The sequence below is a fragment of the Vulpes vulpes genome, chromosome 4 (assembly GCF_048418805.1).
Source record: "Vulpes vulpes isolate BD-2025 chromosome 4, VulVul3, whole genome shotgun sequence".
NCBI lineage: Eukaryota > Metazoa > Chordata > Mammalia > Carnivora > Canidae > Vulpes > Vulpes vulpes.
The window spans coordinates 130,039,434-130,057,124 of NC_132783.1; the positions used below are offsets into that span (position 1 = coordinate 130,039,434).

The 17,691-nt window shown below is 37.7% G+C and overlaps 1 protein-coding gene and 1 non-coding gene across 3 annotated transcripts in view; both read left to right on the forward strand.

Annotated features, from left to right (window-relative positions):
• NUP155 (nucleoporin 155) overlaps positions 1 to 11,468 on the forward strand; it is a 66,563-nt gene extending 55,095 nt beyond the window's left edge. For both annotated transcript variants that reach the window (XM_026016682.2, XM_072757061.1), the window contains 6 exons: positions 601 to 714; positions 1,393 to 1,513; positions 1,953 to 2,063; positions 5,200 to 5,336; positions 8,221 to 8,327; positions 9,015 to 11,468. In XM_026016682.2, coding sequence (XP_025872467.2) covers positions 601 to 714; positions 1,393 to 1,513; positions 1,953 to 2,063; positions 5,200 to 5,336; positions 8,221 to 8,327; positions 9,015 to 9,153 — 729 coding nt within the window. In that variant the 3' untranslated portion in view covers positions 9,154 to 11,468. The remainder of the gene's footprint in view (positions 1 to 600; positions 715 to 1,392; positions 1,514 to 1,952; positions 2,064 to 5,199; positions 5,337 to 8,220; positions 8,328 to 9,014) is intronic.
• A 5,705-nt stretch (positions 11,469 to 17,173) lies between these two features.
• Positions 17,174 to 17,280, forward strand: LOC112933559 (U6 spliceosomal RNA). Its single transcript, XR_003237692.1, has one exon. It is a non-coding gene; the product is annotated as a U6 spliceosomal RNA (small nuclear RNA).
• Positions 17,281 to 17,691: the final 411 nt, after the last annotated feature.

Below are 17,691 nucleotides of genomic sequence, written 5' to 3' on the forward strand. Positions count from 1 at the left end.
ATGTTGTGATGAAGAGCTGCTAGTTTGATATGATAGAAGTCTTCATTTATACATTTTTTAAATTGAGGTATAATTAACATTATTAGTTTCAGGTACAAAATGTAATGATTCAGTATTTTTAGGTACAACAAAATGATCACCGTAGTAAGTCTAACATCACCATATAAATAATTACAAAGTTTCTTTCTTGTGATAAGAACTTCTATGATCTATTTTCTACAACTTTCAAATATGCAATACAGTGTTACTAACTATAGTCCCTATTGAGGCGCCTGAGTGGCTCAGTTGGTTAATAAGTATATGCCTTTGGCTCAGGTCATGGTTCTGAGGTCCTGGGATCTAGCCCCACATTGGTCTCCCTGCTCAATGGGGAGCCTGTGGCTTCTTCTCCCGCCCCCCCCCCCCCCCCCCGCCCCTTATGCTCTCTCTTCGCTTGTTCTCCCTCAGATAAATAAAATCTTAAATAAAAAACTATAGTCACTACTTTATACATTGTTTTTACTTTAACCAACTTAAAGTCAGATACTAGGAATCATTCCTTAAAGTACTTGTTGATTTATCACCAAGAACTTAAGACTTGCTTTTTTTCATCCAAACTAGGTTGCTAGGATCCAACTTCAGATACAAGAGACACTACAAAGGCAGTATTCCCATCATTCTTCTGTACAGGATGCAATTTCTCAGCTGGATTCTGAGCTAATGGACATAACTAAGGTAATAAAAAAGCAAGTTGAATTCCTCTAGCAGTCACCTAATATGTACAAGTTCCTTGTTTCTTCTGCATTCTACTTTGTGTTTCATGGGAAAAATTAATCTATCTCCACAAAATTAAGATAAGCTATCCTGGGGAGCATATTGCTGGGCTGACAAATCACTGCTGTGGTATCTGACTCTTAGGAAAAACTAACTTGCTCTTTCCAGGTCATTTTCTATCAAGAATCTATCAGCTTCACATTGGGCCTAGTTAAAACTCCTGCCATCTATTTTATTGCCTTGCTTCTTGTCTTGGAAAAGTGACTTTCTTTGCTTATCTCTCCAAACTTCTCCCTTTCTTGATAGCAGTTCCTTTTTCAATAATTCTTGACATTTCTCCAAGTACCATTAAGCAGCCTGAGATTTGTGTTTCCATGATTCTTTAAACCCTGGTTTAGACAACATTAATTATAAAAGACATGTTATTGCAGTATCTCCCTGCCAACCAAAAAAAAGGGGGGGCACGCATGTTGAAATCTATTGGAGTTATGACCAGCTGCATGTCATCACATCTTTATATATTGTATTTTAGGAACTATGGATAAAATCTTTGATCATTTTTAATTTTCAAGGAATGCATCACTGTTTCTGATTTTTGACCTCTGGTTGTATGTATAATGTTGGCATTTTCTCTGACAGCTTTATGGGGAATTTGCTGACCCGTTTAAACTTGCAGAGTGTAAACTTGCAATAATTCATTGTGCTGGTTATTCAGACCCTATATTGGTGCAGACACTTTGGCAAGATATCATAGAGAAAGGTAAGTGCTCACCTACAGGTATATTAGCATACATTATTTAGTGACTTGGTAAAGGAATGGAAGCTGCTAGAGGCTTTCATATATCTAGAATTCATGAAAATTATATATACCTAAGTAGAGGGTAAGTGGAAGAAGGTACCCGGGTATGGGGGAGGGTGGTCCCTTAGAGAATGACCTCAATTTATATTGGAGAGGACTCTCAGAGAAAAAGATGGTGTCATTTTGTGAATGTACTTCTTAAGGGATTCTGAGACACTTTCCTGAAAATCCCATAACCAATGTCCTGGTAAGACAGAAGTATTTCAGACACTAACAAACAGGATCTGCTCATCGTATTAGAATGTTATCTGTAGGATATTGAAACAGAATAAAATAGCCAACTTAAACATTTTACATTAAAGACAATTTGGGTTTCTAATGGCATGTCTTTTTCTTGCAGAATTGAATGAAAGTGTGACACTGAGCTCCCCTGATAGAATGCATGCGCTTAGTCTCAAGGTTGTGCTCCTTGGCAAAATTTATGCCGGCACACCTCGCTTCTTTCCTTTAGGTGAGCAATAGCCTTAAGTGCTAAAATGGGTGTTTTGTGTTGTTTTCTTTTGATGGTTTTCTTCATTGACATGGCACAATAATGTTCTGCACAGGGGAATTATTTCTTTGTTGCTATTCAGCTCAGTAATTTAATTCTACCTCTCCAGAAAGAAAGACCTCCAGAGATAGCAGAAATTATTGATAGATATGAAACGGTCTTTGACCTTGCAAGTTTTTTTATTATTATTTTTATTATTTCTTAAAGATTATTTAAGTTATTTAATTATTTGATAAATTATTTATTCATGAGGTACACAGAGAGAAAGACAGGCAGAAGGAGAAGCAGGCTCCATGCAGGAAGCCTGACCTGGGACTCGATCCCGGGTCTCCAGGATCACGCCCTGGGTTGAAAGCAGCGCTAAACTGCTGAGCCACCTGGGCTGCCCAACCTTGCAGGTTTATAGATCTTTCTGGGGATAGTGCTAACAGACCATAATGATTTCTACTGTTGGTAACCCTCTACAAGTTTAAAGAGGAAAAAAAAATGTCTGGTGTTTTTCTGCACAAGCAATCTGTGCTTACTTCAACTGCTCTTATTATATTGAAGACCTATTTTTCTTTAAAATAACAAATAGTTGGGGCACCTGGGTGGCTCAGTCAGTTGGGCGGCCAACTCTTATTTTTGATTCAGGTTGTGATCTCAGGGTTCTGGGATCAACCCCCACTTGAATTGCACTTCCCGCTCAGCAGGTCTGCTCAAGGAGTCTCCTTCGCACTTTGTCCCTACCCCTCCCCTCACGCTCTGTCTCTCTCTCAAATAAATAAATCTTTAAAAAAATATTAAAATAGTGAATAATAGTGTTAAAAATGCAATTTTTTAAACTCCTTAATCAACTATACTACTATAATTGTTATGTATATGACTCTAATTATTAGCCATTTGCCAATGTATAATGTTTTCTTCAGTTGTAAAACAATATTATCAGGGTGCCTGAATGGCTCAGTTGATTAAGTGTCCAACTCTCAACCTCTGCTCAGGCCTTGATCTCAGGGTCATGCGTTCAAGACCTACAGGTTCCATGCTGAGCTTGAAGCCTACTTTAAAAAAAAAATAAATCAACCTAAATACATCTGTAAAGTAAGATGTTAACCACATAGGGTCTTTGAAAAATGTTGAGAACCAAGAAAATGCTCAAGGAAAAACACATTCCATTAAATCATTTGTTTGTTTGCTTATTTAATGAGAATAGAGACTTGTTTATACCCCGTCCCTGATTTAGAACTTAATTCCTGGAAGTGTCAAGAAATAAAGCCATTACAGTCATACCCTTTTTTCTTGTAAGTATGGTGTTTAAACCTGCCATGCTATTTCATCAAGAAAAATAAAGAGAAAATAAACATGTAACAAAAGGACATACTTAATTTCTTTTGACAGTGTTTCTGCTTTGGCTTAGATTTTAAATTTTTGAGCACAATAAAGTTTAGGGTAGAGGAGGCCTTTTTTTCTTTTTTCTTTGTCCATCTTTCAAGGGCAAACAAGCTCCAACAGGCTTCAAACTAGAACAAGTTTAGAGTTTTTAGAATTTTGATTACTTGTGCAAAATTTTTTTATGGTAGATCTAGGGGAGATGCAGGTTCAGTTAGTGACAGTCAGTGATTCCTCTTGCCCATGGGTATTCACATGGGTCAGTCTCAGATTTTGAGTATCATAAATATGAATGTGATTGTTACTGTTACAATCTTGTTTATGATATGACAGATAGTAAAAAGTGAGAATGGGCCCAAAATTAGAACCATCAGAATAAATAACTTATATATCTGAGGGGATGAGGCACTTTAAAAAATACATTTCATATTTCTAAAATCTGGATGTAGTAGCCCTTCTTTTCTGAAAAACTGTTAAATTGAGAGTACATCAAGATACTAAAGAAATATCAGTGGATCTTCTCTCCAATAGCGGGGTTGTAAATGGGCTCTATTTCTTGTACCTTTCTATATTTTTCCAAATTCACCAAAATATAGTTTTTTCCCTAACTGCTTTAAATTTATAGCATATTCATAGTTGTGCAACAGTCACCACAGTTAAATTTAGACCATTTTCATCACCCCAGAAAGAAACCACATACCTATTAGCAGTCACTCCCTATTCCTTCCCACTCATGCCCTAGGCAATCACTAATCTACTTTATATCTCTATATTTGCCTATTCTGATATAGAACTTAGATATAAAAAAAATGGGGTACGTCTGGGGGGCTCAGTGGTTGAACGTCTGACTTTGGCTCAGGGCATGATCCCAGGTCTGGGGATCGAGTCCCACATCAGGCTCCCTGTAAGGAACCTGCTTCTCCCTCTCCCTGGTCTCTGCCTCTCTCTCTCTCTCTCTCTCTCTCTCTCTCTCTCTCCGTGTGTGTGTGTGTGTGTGTGTGTGTCTCATGAATAAATAAATAAATAAAATCTTTTTTTTTTTTAAAGCTTAAAAATTTTTTTAAATTGGTTTTCAAAAGATTTTTCTTTAGAAACTGCTAATTTATGAATAAGGCCTACTTTTTTTTTTAATTTTTTTTTTTAATTTTTTTTTTATTTTTTATTTATGATAGTCACACAGAGAGAGAGAGAGAGGCAGAGACACAGGCAGAGGGAGAAGCAGGCTCCATGCACCGGGAGCCCGATGTGGGATTCGATCCCGGGTCTCCAGGATCGTGCCCTGGGCCAAAGACAGGCGCTAAACCGCTGCGCCACCCAGGGATCCCAGGCCTACTTTTTAGTATCAGGAGTTAACTTTTTTTTTTTTTTTTTTAAGATTATTTGAGAGGAAGAGAGAAAAAGAGTGAGCATGAGCAGAGGGAGGGAGAAGCAGTCTCCCCACTGAGCAGAGAGATGTGGGTCCTGGGATCCTGACCTGAGTTGAAGGTAGCTGCTTAACTGACTGAGCACCCAGGTGCCCCAGGAGTTAACAATTGTATAACAAAAAAAGAGTAATTATGTGAGGTGAAGGATATGTTAACTAACCTTACTGGAGTAGTAAAAGCATGTCACTATATATATTGTATCACATTATATTGTATACCCTAAAATTACACAATGTAATATGGCTATTTTATCAGGGAGGAGAAGAGTTAACACTTCTGATTTCTGACATTTTTTCCTTCTCCAGATTTTATTGTGCAGTTTTTAGAGCAGCAAGTTTGTACTTTGAACTGGGATGTAGGTTTCGTAATACAGACAATGAATGAAATTGGAGTGCCATTACCTAGACTACTGGAAGTATATGATCACTTGTTCAAGTCACGGGTAAGGGAAATATGAAATAAACTATTTAAAGTTAACAAACTTTTTCTAGATAAAAGGAGAATATTTTGATTGTATAAGTATCTTGTCATCTGATAAAATTACATCAGAAATTTGCTTCATTGTGAATATAAGAAATTATTATACTTTAGACTTTTAAAATTGGTGAGTTGCTTTGCTGTATATTATGATAAAAATTAAATATTTCTTAGTAAACGTATTTGCTTTCCCCTTGGTGGATAGCCTAACCCCATTATATCAAGAATCACCATTTGTGTTACAAGAACAAAATAAAAATGTATTTATTCCCTATAACTTCATCTAAAATATCAGTGATCTTCCTTATTATAAGAAAAAAACTTTGTAACTATGATGGTGAGGCATGGCAACTAGATTTAGTATGTTGATCATTTCCCAGTGTATACAAATGACAAATTACTATGTTGTACACCTGAAACATACAATGTTGTCAGTTCTACCTCAATTTACAAAACAATCTTTCTCACCATATCAAACCTCCTCAGACTATATGTTCTATAATTTTAATCCTAAATTAAAAGATCCAAATGAAACCTTCTGACTTATATCATGTCTTCATGGTAGTACCATCAAAACTTTATGCATTGTTTTGTAAGATGCTTAGATATTTCATTTAAGCCTCAAAATGAGCCTACAATAGGAGGTGAGCATCTAACAGGGGCAGAGATTTTGAATAAATAACCTGCTCAAGTTACATGGCTAGTACTGGTAAAGCCAGAACTAGAATTAAGCTTTTAATATTATGTGGTTACTAAATTATTATCTGGTCATGGTTAATATTTGAACATCATTGAAAACTGCTTTGTGATGTTATTTAGGAAAAGTAATCCACTTTGTAGAGCGTGTAATTTTCCTGTTCAGGAACCTGTGTTTCCTCTTGACATGGTATCTCATTGTGGTTTTGATTTGTATTTAACTGATACTGAGTGATGTTGAGCATTTTTTTTTCATGTGTCTGTTAACCATTCGTATGTCTTCTTTGGAGAAATATCTGTTCATCTCTTCTGCCCATTTCTTAACTGGATTATTTGGTTTTGAGTGTTTTTTGATAAGTGTTTTATACATTTTGGATACTAACCCTTTATCAATGTATCATTTGCAAATATTTTCTCCCATTCAGTAGGTTACCTTTTAGTTTTGTTGACTGTTTCCTGTGCAGAAGCTTTTTATCTTGATGAAATCCCAGTAGTTCATTTTTGCTTTTTCCCTTGCCTCTAAAGACAATGTCTAGTAAGAAGTTGCTTCAAAAAAAAAAAAAAAAGTTGCTTTAGCCAATGTCAAAGAGGTTGCTGCTTGTGTTCCCTTTTAGGATTCTTACGGATTCCTGTCTCTCATTTCAGGCTTTAAACCATTTTGAATTTAATTTTATGTACTGTGTAAGAAAATGGTCCAGTTTCATTCTTCTGCATGTAGCTGTCATTTTCCCAATAACATTTGTTGAAGAGACTTTTTTCATATTGGGTATTTTTTTTCTGCTTTGTTGACGATTAGTTGACTATATAGTTGTGGGTCCATTTTGGGGCATTCTATTTTGTACTATTTTTGTGTCAATACCATACTGTCTTCTTGATTATAGCTTTGTAATACAGCTTGAAGTCCGGAATTGTGATGCCTCCAGCTTTGGTCCTTTTTCAACATTACTTTGGCTATTTGAGGTCTTTTCTGGTTCCACACAAATTTTTGGATTATTTGTTCTAGCCCTGTGAAAAATGCTGATGTTATTTTGATAGGGATTGCATTGAATGTGTAGATTGGGTAATATAGGTGTTTTACAATATTTGTTCTTCTATTCCATAAGCATGGGCTGTTTTTCCATTTCTTTTCCTTTTTTTTTTTTTTTAAGATTTTATTTTTTCATGAGAGAGACAGAGAGACAGACACATAGAGGGAGAAGCAGGCTCTTCACAGGGAGCCCGATATGGGACTCGATCCCTGTACCCAGGATCATGCCCTGAGCCAAAAGCAGATGCTCAACCACTGAGCCACCCAGGCATCCCTGTTTTTCCATTTCTTAGTGTCTTTCCGTTTTTTTCATAAGAGTTCTATAGTCCTCAGTACAGATCTTTTACCTCTTTGGTCAGTCTCCAGAGCTCCTTCTTGCCTCCAATGAGGAGTGTTTGGACCTTTAACTATGCATGCTTTCATTTGTTTGTTAAAATAAGCCAGCCTAGAAAAAAAAAAGAAAAAAGCCTGATCCAAAACAGAAAAGGACCCCAAAAAACCAAACAGATAATCAAAAGAAAAGGGAGGGGGAGAAAGGGAAAAAAAGAAGCCTGAACCCCCAAAAAAGAGAAAAGGAAATGGATAAACAAACTAACAAGCAAAGAAAAAACTATAAGCCTGATTCCAAAGGAAAAAAAAAAGTAAAGCCTGGTCCTAGTCCCACCAGTACTATAGGTGACGCTTTGAAGTGTTCTATAATCATTAGGTTTGGTGCATGTGGGATGCTTCCTCTGCTGGTCTTCTGGGAGCAAAGCCTGTCACACTATCTCAGAGTCAAACTTGTCTCAGTAAATAAGCACTTCCCAAGCACAAAGGGGTGGAATTTGATGTAAGCAGCACCCACCTCTCCTGGGGGCCGCTGTGCTGGTGACAAGGGGGAAAATGGCACCATCCCACTCTCTCCTCCCTAAACAGGGCATCCCACACCCCATGCTGTGCAGGAAGCCCTCACAGAATAGTGAGAGCTGTCAGCGTGCCCGGGGTCACAGTGCTCCTGTGTTAAATGCTAATTTTAATATCGGGAAATTTTGCTTGGTACTCTGGTGACTGGTTTAATAACATAAACAGTTGAAAAATCGGTTGACATATTTTACTTTACAATTCATGGTACGTATTTTCTTTATAGGATCCATTCTGGAACAGAATGAAGAAGCCCCTGCACCTTTTGGATTGTATACATGTACTATTGGCAAGATATGTTGAGAATCCTAGCCAAGTTTTAAATTGTGAGAGGTAACTATGAATTAGATTTTGTAGTATAGTAAAAGCTTTCAGATGTTTCTAATAAGTATCTAGGCACCAAAGCTAGAATGCGGGAAGATATGGAGGTTAACTATTTGAATATCAGCGTGTATGAAAGGTTAGAGTTTTTTCCATTTTTCAACCCTTTGAAAACCCTTAGAATCCTTTCTGTAGGTAAAATGGTAAAATGATATAACTTGTGAGTTACTTCTAAACTCCTTTTCCTTTGAGTTAGTGATCTTGACAATTCAGTTATGTCTTTGTGAGATTATTGGCCTGATTTCAAAATGATATAACTTGTGAGTTACTTCTAAACTCCTTTTCCTTTGAGTTAGTGATCTAGACAATTCAGTTATATCTTTGTGAGATTATTGGCCTGATTTCAAGGTATATTTGTTTGAAAAGACCAAAAGAATATAAATAATATTAATTTAAGGAGTCATTGTTACTGCCTCCCTTCCCATTATAATAATCTTCCAAAGGAACACGATGGTCATGTGATAATTCACCTATTCTGTGGATTTCTTGTCTGTTTTCATTTATTTACCATTTACTTAATCATATGATCCTTCCTCTCTGTGGGACTTAACTAAGGTTAGCAGAAATTGGAGAAAAGTCTTAAAGTAGGAAATGTTTCTAAATGTATTTGTAGTTGATCAGGTATCTCTTCCTTTGCAGGAGAAGATTTACTAATTTGTGCCTGGATGCCATTTGTGGTTATCTGGTTGAGCTTCAGTCTATGAGCTCTTCAGTCGCGGTACAAGCCATCACTGGAAACTTTAAATCTCTTCAGGCTAAACTAGAACGGCTTCATTAATTATTGTATTGTCCGTACATTTTGATCTGTAAAATAAAAGCTCAGCTGGGTCCGGATATCAGGTGCTCTAAATCTAAGAATTTACGAACAATTTTAATAGAAATATGTTTTTAACACAGTACATTTGCCAGATGAATTTTTTTATTACTATTTTGTTTTTTAGTAATCAGGTTAAAAAATAACGTAAGATTACTTATGATCTTAGCACAAAGATAAAAAGTATTTAGAAATTCTTATTTTTAACTTAATGAAGGCAGAATTTTGAATTTACACTATTCATTTCCAAGTTAGTCCAACAATATTGATATCAAAACCTAAATAGGCTATTTGAGTAGGTCCCATAATACTGAACTATATAACAATCCTAATGTAAGCAAATAAACACTGTCTTTTTAAAAATTATTTAGGTTTTGGGTTCATCTTTGGAAGGAAATTTCTTCCAACTACTAATTTTGTCAGTTGTAATTCTTAAAGATTAATACATATTTGGCTGTTTTTTGAGCAGGTGGCAAATGTGTAACTAATATTCTATGTCCTAAATACCTACACAGGGAGGTACTGTTTTATTTTAGTGCCTACTACCAGTCCTTGTGACTCATGACTGCGTTAAAGCAGGGGTTCTCAAAGTGTGTGCACCAAACCAGCATTATAAGCATTATCTGGGAATTGGCTCCATTTGATTCTTCCTCCGCCCAGTCAATAACTACAACAAATGAATTTTGTCCAAAACACAATATATAAAGCAAAATTGTTAGTAATGTAGTTTTTAGTCTTCAACAAGTTGGAATAACTAAACCAAGTTCCCCAAAGTCATGGCAGCAACAATGAAGGAGAACAGAGTGGGAATGACCAGGACTAACAAAAAAACAAGAACATGGACTTCTTTCCTTTCATTTTTTATGCCATCAGGAGTAATTACCTTCTTATTATCACTGAAGCATGCCTAATGATTTTTATAAAAGTACATTTTGAAAATAGTTTTCCTTCCCTTCTTTTTTTCTCAAGATCATGGGTTGACCTTTTCATATTTATTCTCTTAGAAGTTAGCTTCCTTTTTCCCATAAACTTCTGAATCATAGTATTTAATAGACTGTCAAAATGTCACTCATTAGGTACCACTACCTCTCATATTTTTCAACTTTTTGTTCTTAAGTGTTGTTTTTTAGAGTATGTGAAATGAATGTAAGTTATGCATTGTTACTTTTATGAACATAAAATTCTGTTACGTCTACTTAAAACGAAAGTCTTGCTTAAATGTTATTTAGCGTGGCTCCAGTTCTGCTATATATATACATATATATTTTTTAAGCCCACTTACACACAAACATGTTAATATATATGTTAAATATCCATAACTCATAATATTGAAGCTACATCTTTCAAAAGCACCATAAGCTAGCACAGCTAAATGGTCCTTAGGAGTCAGAAATCTGAACCCTGTTCCTTTTATTACAGAGCACTTTTGAGAGGGTTTAACATTTCCTACTGCACAGCACATGTTTTCCATACCCTTGGGAGAATGAGACTCTTAAGAGAAATTAGGTCCCCTCCTTTTTAGCTCTCTATAACTGTGTTTCTAAAACGTAATTCGTAAGAATCACATGGATAACCTACTAAAACAGATGTTCACCTCTAATATGATGCTTATGCTGGTGGTCAGAGGCTCAAGCTTGGAGTAGCATTGTTCTAGCACATTTGTCCACTGTATTATCTTGTACTTGGTGTTATTCAACACATTAACACATTGTTTCTTTGTAGTGACTATTAAACATATATAGGCAACAAATAAGTTGAAAATTATTTATGAAACAGTACATTCATTATAGGCAGTGATGAGTCACTGAAGATCTTAATTGTGACATATTTGTTTTAGGTAGATCATTTTCATATAGCAAAATGGTCAGGAAAAAAGAGAAAAAAAATCTATTTGAGTAACTTCGCAAGGTATGGTATATTGACCCTGAAATGCATGTGATCTGTGTTCAGCATTTTTTAGTTACAACATATGTGACTTACTAGTGACTTGCTCATTGAACACTTCTCTGCTAATCACACGGATTTCCTCCACATTTATGTTTTGTAGTTAGTTTCAGTCTCAGGATTCACAGATTGCTCATTCTCTTCCTCAGGATACTTCCCACCTCTTTTTTCCTCTTATTCACGAGAGGAAAAATTATGATAGTGATACAGTTGTATCAAGAAAATGAAGAACTGTAATATTGAATGTAAAGGTCTTGAAAGGGCACGTAATTTTCTTTCACTTTCTATCAGTTTCTTCATTTAAATTCTCTTAATAATAAAACTTTTTTCCAGAATATTTTTGAGTCTTCTCATTCTTGAGTTAAATCATTTAAACTTTCAAACTTTCATTTCCCTAAGAAACAAATATTCCTCATAAGATTAAAGCTAAATAATAAGACTTTTTTAAATTCAAAAATTTGTAAGAACTAATGTAATTTATTTTTATTCAGTTTTGTTCTATACTCCAGATATTAAAGTCATTTAACAATACTGTTATTTTTACTTTTTTCATTGCAAATAAGCATCATTTCTAAACTGCATTATCAGGATCCCTGGGTGGCTCAGTGGTTTAGCACGTGCCTTCGGCCCAGGGCATGATCCTGGAGACCCGGGATCAAGTCCCACATCGGGCTCCCTGCATGGAGCCTGCTTCTCCCTCTGCCTGTGTCTCTGCCTCTCTCTCTCTCTCTGTCTATCATGAATAAATAAATAAAATCTTTTTAAAAAAAAGTTTTTAAAAAAAATTTTTAAAACTGCATTATGACATACTTGAAATTAAACATTTGTTTTAAAACTCTCAGTTATGGAAACTACCTCTTTCTTAAGATTAATCAGTTTAGGGATGCCTGGGTGGCTCAGTGGTTGAGCATCTGCCTTTGGCTCAGGTCGTGATCCGGGGTCCTGGGATCAAGTCCCATATCGGGCTCTCCTTGAGGAGCCTACTTCTCCCTCTGCCTATGTCTGTGTCTCTTATGAATAAGTAAATAAAATCTTAAAAAGATTAATTAATTTACCATGTGGGAGTTAGGATTATCATATCTCCAGTCCATAGCTGAGTTTCTACCTGTATAATGAACATTTTCACTTAGCTGACCTCCACAGCTCCTCAGTCAAAATGTGATCAGATATGCGTTTATTCCTCTTTCTGCAATCTACCCACTCCTGTTCCTCCTTTTTTCTGTTCTCTTTTCTCTCTTCTCTTCTCTCAAGCTTAACACACAACATGGCACTTGACCTCATGACCCTGAGATCAAAAGTTGGCATGCTCTATCAGGTACCAACCAACCAGGTACCCCCTTCCTCTATTTTCTACTCCATCTTCATGATCTGAAATCTCAACTCTGAAGCATGGTATTGCTTTTAAACTCCTCTCCTTCCAGATCCAACCAGTCACCAATTTCTAAGCAAGCTTATTTTCTAAATATTTACCGTATCTGTTTAATTATCCCACTACTTCAGGTTTTTAGAGTTTAATGAGGTTCACTTAGATGCCTGCAGTAATGTCACAGTGGTCTTCCTGCCTCTAATTTGACCCCTTCCTTGTTTTCCACACTAGGGTCTGTTTAAAATGTACACCTATGGGCAGCCCTGGTGGCTCAGCGGTTTAGCGCCGCCTTCGGCCCAGGGTGTGAACCTGGAGACTCAGGATCAACTCCTGCATCGGGCTTCCTGCATGGAGCCTGTTTCTTCCTTTGCCTGTGTCTCTGCCTCTTTCTGTGTGTCTCTCATGAATAAATAAAATCTTCGAAAAAAAATGCACACCTAAATATATTACACCTCTACCTTTTCCCAGAATAAATTCCAAATTCCTGGTGTAGCATTAGGACTCTATTGCAGTTGACAAAAATTTAAGACTTTACGTTAGTATAAGCAAAAGAATTTATTAGCCTTCAAAACTAAGAAATCCAAGTGTAGAGCTACTTCCACATGGCTAGTTCCAGAGCCTTGATACCTTCAGGGCTTTCTCTAGATCAGTTCAGCCCTTCTTTTCATGTTTATTCTTTGTGTCTGCAGTTTGCTGCATACCTCTTGGGAGAATGCAGACAGTGTCAAGTTACTTTGTTTTGGTTACTCCAACAGAGACGCCCCAGGAAGGTTTCTGATTAACTCAGCTTGAGTCACGGACTCAGTCTTGGGGTATGATGATACAGGATCATCATCCAAACCACACAGAACAGAAAAGAAGTGGGATCCCTGGGGGCGCAGCAGTTTGGCACCTGCCTTTGGCCCAGGGCACGATCCTGGAGACCCGGGATTGAATCCCACGTCGGGCTCCCAGTGCATGGAGCCTGCTTCTCCCTCTGCCTGTGTCTCTGCCTCTCTCTCTCTCTCTCTCTCTCTCTCTCTCTCTCTCTCTCTGTGTGACTATCACAAATAAATAAAAATTAAAAAAAAAAAAAAACAGGAAGTGCTTTTTTTTTTTTAATTTTATTTATTTATGATAGTCACACGCAGAGAGAGAGAGAGGGGCAGAGACAGAGGCAGAGGGAGAAGCAGGCTCCATGCACCGGGAGCCCAACGTGGGACTCGATCCTGGGTCTGCAGGATCGTGCCCTGGGCCAAAGACAGGTGCCAAACCGCTGCACCACCCAGGGATCCCAGGAAGTGCTTTCTTAATTGAATGCTAGGCAAACAGCATTTCAAATCAGTCCACAAAATCTGTCCACTTGTTTACCACTACTTCCTTGTACAATAATGAAAACTATAAACCCATAGATCCAAGAAATACGAACCTAGAGCAGGACAGATGCAAAATCACACCAAAGCACATCATAATCAAATTCTAAGCAAATAAGTAGAAGGGTGCTTCCTCAGCCTGATAAAAGACAACTATAAAAAATGTACAGCTAAGAACACACCTAATGGTAGGAGACAACACTTTCTGCAAGATTGGAAACAATATGTATATTTCTTTTTTTTAATTTTTTATTTATTTATGATAGGCACACAGTGAGAGAGAGGCAGAGGGAGAAGCAGGCTCCATGCACCAGGAGCCCGACGTGGGATTCGATCCCAGGTCTCCAGGATCGCGCCCTGGGCCAAAGGCAGGCGCTAAACCGCTGCGCCACCCAGGGATCCCTGTATATTTCTTTTCAACCTTGTATTTGAGGTTCTGATCATGGTGATTTGGCAAACAAAAGAAATTTAAGACATATAAATTAGAAAAGCAGAAGTAAATGTGAGATTATCCATAGACAATTACCTATATAGAAAACCCTATATAATACACAGAAAATAGTAGCACTGCTAAATAGGAAAAGCTACTAGGACTGAGAAGCAAAATCACAGGATACAAGGTCAACCTACAAAATCAATTGCATTTCAAGAACCATAAAATAAGGGTGCCTGGCTGGCTCAGTCGGAAGACTGTGCAACTATTGATCTTCAGGTTGTGAGTTTGAGTCCTACGTTGGGTGGAGAGATTACTAAAAAATAGACTTTAAAGAAAAAAAGGTTAACATTTATCAAAAGGTATACATACACAGATCATACAGGACACCATTTGTAGTTGAGATGTAAACATAAAAATCCAATATTGAATCATAACTGCATAAAATTAACTGCAGTACATAGTGTATTACTGTAATAATTTAGTAGTTCACCTGCTTTTTCATTTTTAGGTTTTATTTATTTGAGACAGAGGAGGGAGGAGCAGAGGGAGAGGGAAGCAGACTCCCCACTGAGCAGGGAGCTAGATGCCGGGCATGATCCCAGGACCCTGGGATCAGGACCTGAGTCGAAGACAGATGTTCAACTGACTGAGCTGTCCAGACACCCTTTGCCTCCTGTTTCTATTGCAGCTCAAATGTTGCAAATATCTGCTTAAGATGCCAAGTGATGCTAATCATGTAAGCAATTGTCTCTCCAGTAAATTGTATAATGCAGTAAAAAGAGCTCTCTTGTGGTTCTTGTGCATTTTTCACATTTAGTGCTATTTCATAAACCTCGGATAACAACAATCCAAAGTGCCACTAGTGATGCTAAAAGAGCTCTCAAAAAGCAAATTCATGACATTACAAGAAAAAGTTGAATTGCTTGGTGTGAGGTCTGCAACTGTGGTTACCCAACATTTCAAGATAAATTAATCCAATGTAAGGACCATTGTAAAATAAGAAAAGTCATGAAGCTGACACTGTAGCTTCACCAGCAGGTATTAAAACCTTTCACTTTTCACAAAATACATTTTTATCTTGAAGATGCACCCTTTATGTGCATGCAGGATTCCTATAGGGAAGGCATATTTAGGGGCACCTGGGTACTCGGTCAGTTAGACACCTGCCTTCAGCTCAGGTTATGATCTCAGGGTCCTGGGATCAAGCCCTGCATCGGACTCCCTGCTCAGAGTGGAGAGTCTGCTTCTCCCTCTCCCTCTGCCTCCCACCCCAGCTTGCACTACCTCTCTCGAATGAATGAAAATCTTTAAAAAAAAAAAAAAAAAAAAAAAGTCATACTTGTAGACTCCTATGATTCAAGAAAAAGTGAAGTCATTATGGAGCAACTTAGAGCAAAAAGAATGTGAAGAATCTAAAGCTGGAGAATTTAATGCCAACAAAAGTTTTGATAAATTTCAAGAGTGGTTTGGCTTAAAAAGTATCAAGATAGGTGTGCCTGGCTGGCTTAGTCAGAAGAGCAACTGACTTGATCTTGGTGTTGTGAGTTCAATTCCCACATTGGATGTAGAAATTGCTTAAATAAAAACTTTAAAAAATCAAGATAATAGGAGAAGCGGCTTCTGCCAACCAAGAGGCAGCTGATAAGTTCTCAGATGCCATTAAAATTATTGAGGAGTGATGGGGATCCCTGGGTGGCTCAGCGGTTTGGCTCCTGCCTTGGGCCCAGGGCGCGATCCTGGAGTCCCGGGATGGAGTCCCACGTCGGGCTCCCGGCATGGAGCCTGCTTCTCCCTCCTTCTGTGTCTCTGCGCCTCCCTCTCTCTCTCTCTCTCTCTGTCTATCATAAATAAATCTTTAAGAAAAAAATTATTGAGGAGTGGGACACCTGGGTGGCTCAGGGGTTGGGTGCCTACCTTGGGCCCAGGGCGTGATACTGGAATCCCGGGATCAAGTCCCACACTGGGCTCCTTGCAGGGAGCCTGCTTCTCTCTCTGCCTCTCTCTCTCTCTCTCTCTCTCTGTGTGTGTGTGTGTGTGTGTGTGTGTCTCATGAATAAATAAATAAGTTATTTTTAAAAAATTACTGAGGAGAAAGGATATCTGCCTGAACAGGTGTTTGATGCAGACAAAAGTTCTTTATTCTGGGGGTGTGTGGGGGATGCCACAAAGGACATTTATTAAGAAGAGAAGAGAACACCAGTATTTAAGATAGGAAAGATAGGCTAAATTTACCGTTCTGTGCAAATGCAATCAGGTTTATGACCAGGCTGCCCTTAGCTATAAAATTGCTAATTCCAGAGCCTGGAAGGGAAAAGATAAACACTAGTTGCATTTTTATTGTATAACAAGAAAGTCTGGACAAGGAAAAACCCTTTTCCTGTATTGGTTCCATTGATGCTTCATCCCTGATGTCAGGAAGTACTTTGCTAATAAGGCACTGCCATTTAAAGTTCTTTTGATATTGGACAATGTCCCTGACAACCTAGAACTTTGTGTTCAATAGAGAAGACATTGAAGTGGTCTACTTGTCCCTAAACACAATGTCTTCAATTCAACCTCTAGGTCAGGGTGTCATAAGGACCCCTAAGACTCGTTACACATGGTATTCTATGGAAAGAACTGTCAATGCTATGGAAGAGAATTCCAATAGAGATTCTTTGGAGTCTGGGAGGATCACACTATTGAATATGTTATTGCTGTTTTACAGAAAAAGCAGTGAAAGCCATCAAGCCTGAAACAATAAATTCCTGCTGGAGAAAACTGTGTCCAAATATTGTGCCTGACTTCACAGGATTTACAACAAAACCAAGAAAATCATGAAAGACATCAATTATGGCAAAAAAAAAAAAAGGTAGGGGTAAAAGGTTTCAAGATATGGATTCTGGAGTGCTCACTTCGGCAGCAAATATACTAAAATTGGAACGATACAGAGAAGATTAGCATGGCCCCTGCACAAGGATGACGTGTAAATTCGTGAAGTGTTCCATATTTTTTCACTCATGTGGAATATAAGAAATAGTGAAAGGGACTAAAAGGGAAAGGAGGGAAATTGAGTGGGGGGAAATTAGAGAGGAAGACAAGCCATGAGAGACTCCTAACTCTGGGAAGCAAACAAAGCGTTGCAGAAGGGGAAGGAAGGTGGGGGATGGGGTAACTGGGTGACGGGCACTAAGAAGAGCACTTGATGGGATGAGCACTGAGTGTTCTATGTTGGCAAATTGAATTTAAATAAAATATATTTTTTTAAAAGATATGGATCCTGGAGAAATTCAAGAGCTAGTAGATATCACCACCAAAGGAATTAACAGAAAACAATAAAGTTGAATGCTTCCAAACAAATGCCAGATGATGGAGAGGACAGAAGAAACAGTGCCAGAAAACAACCTGACATTAGACAAGCAGGC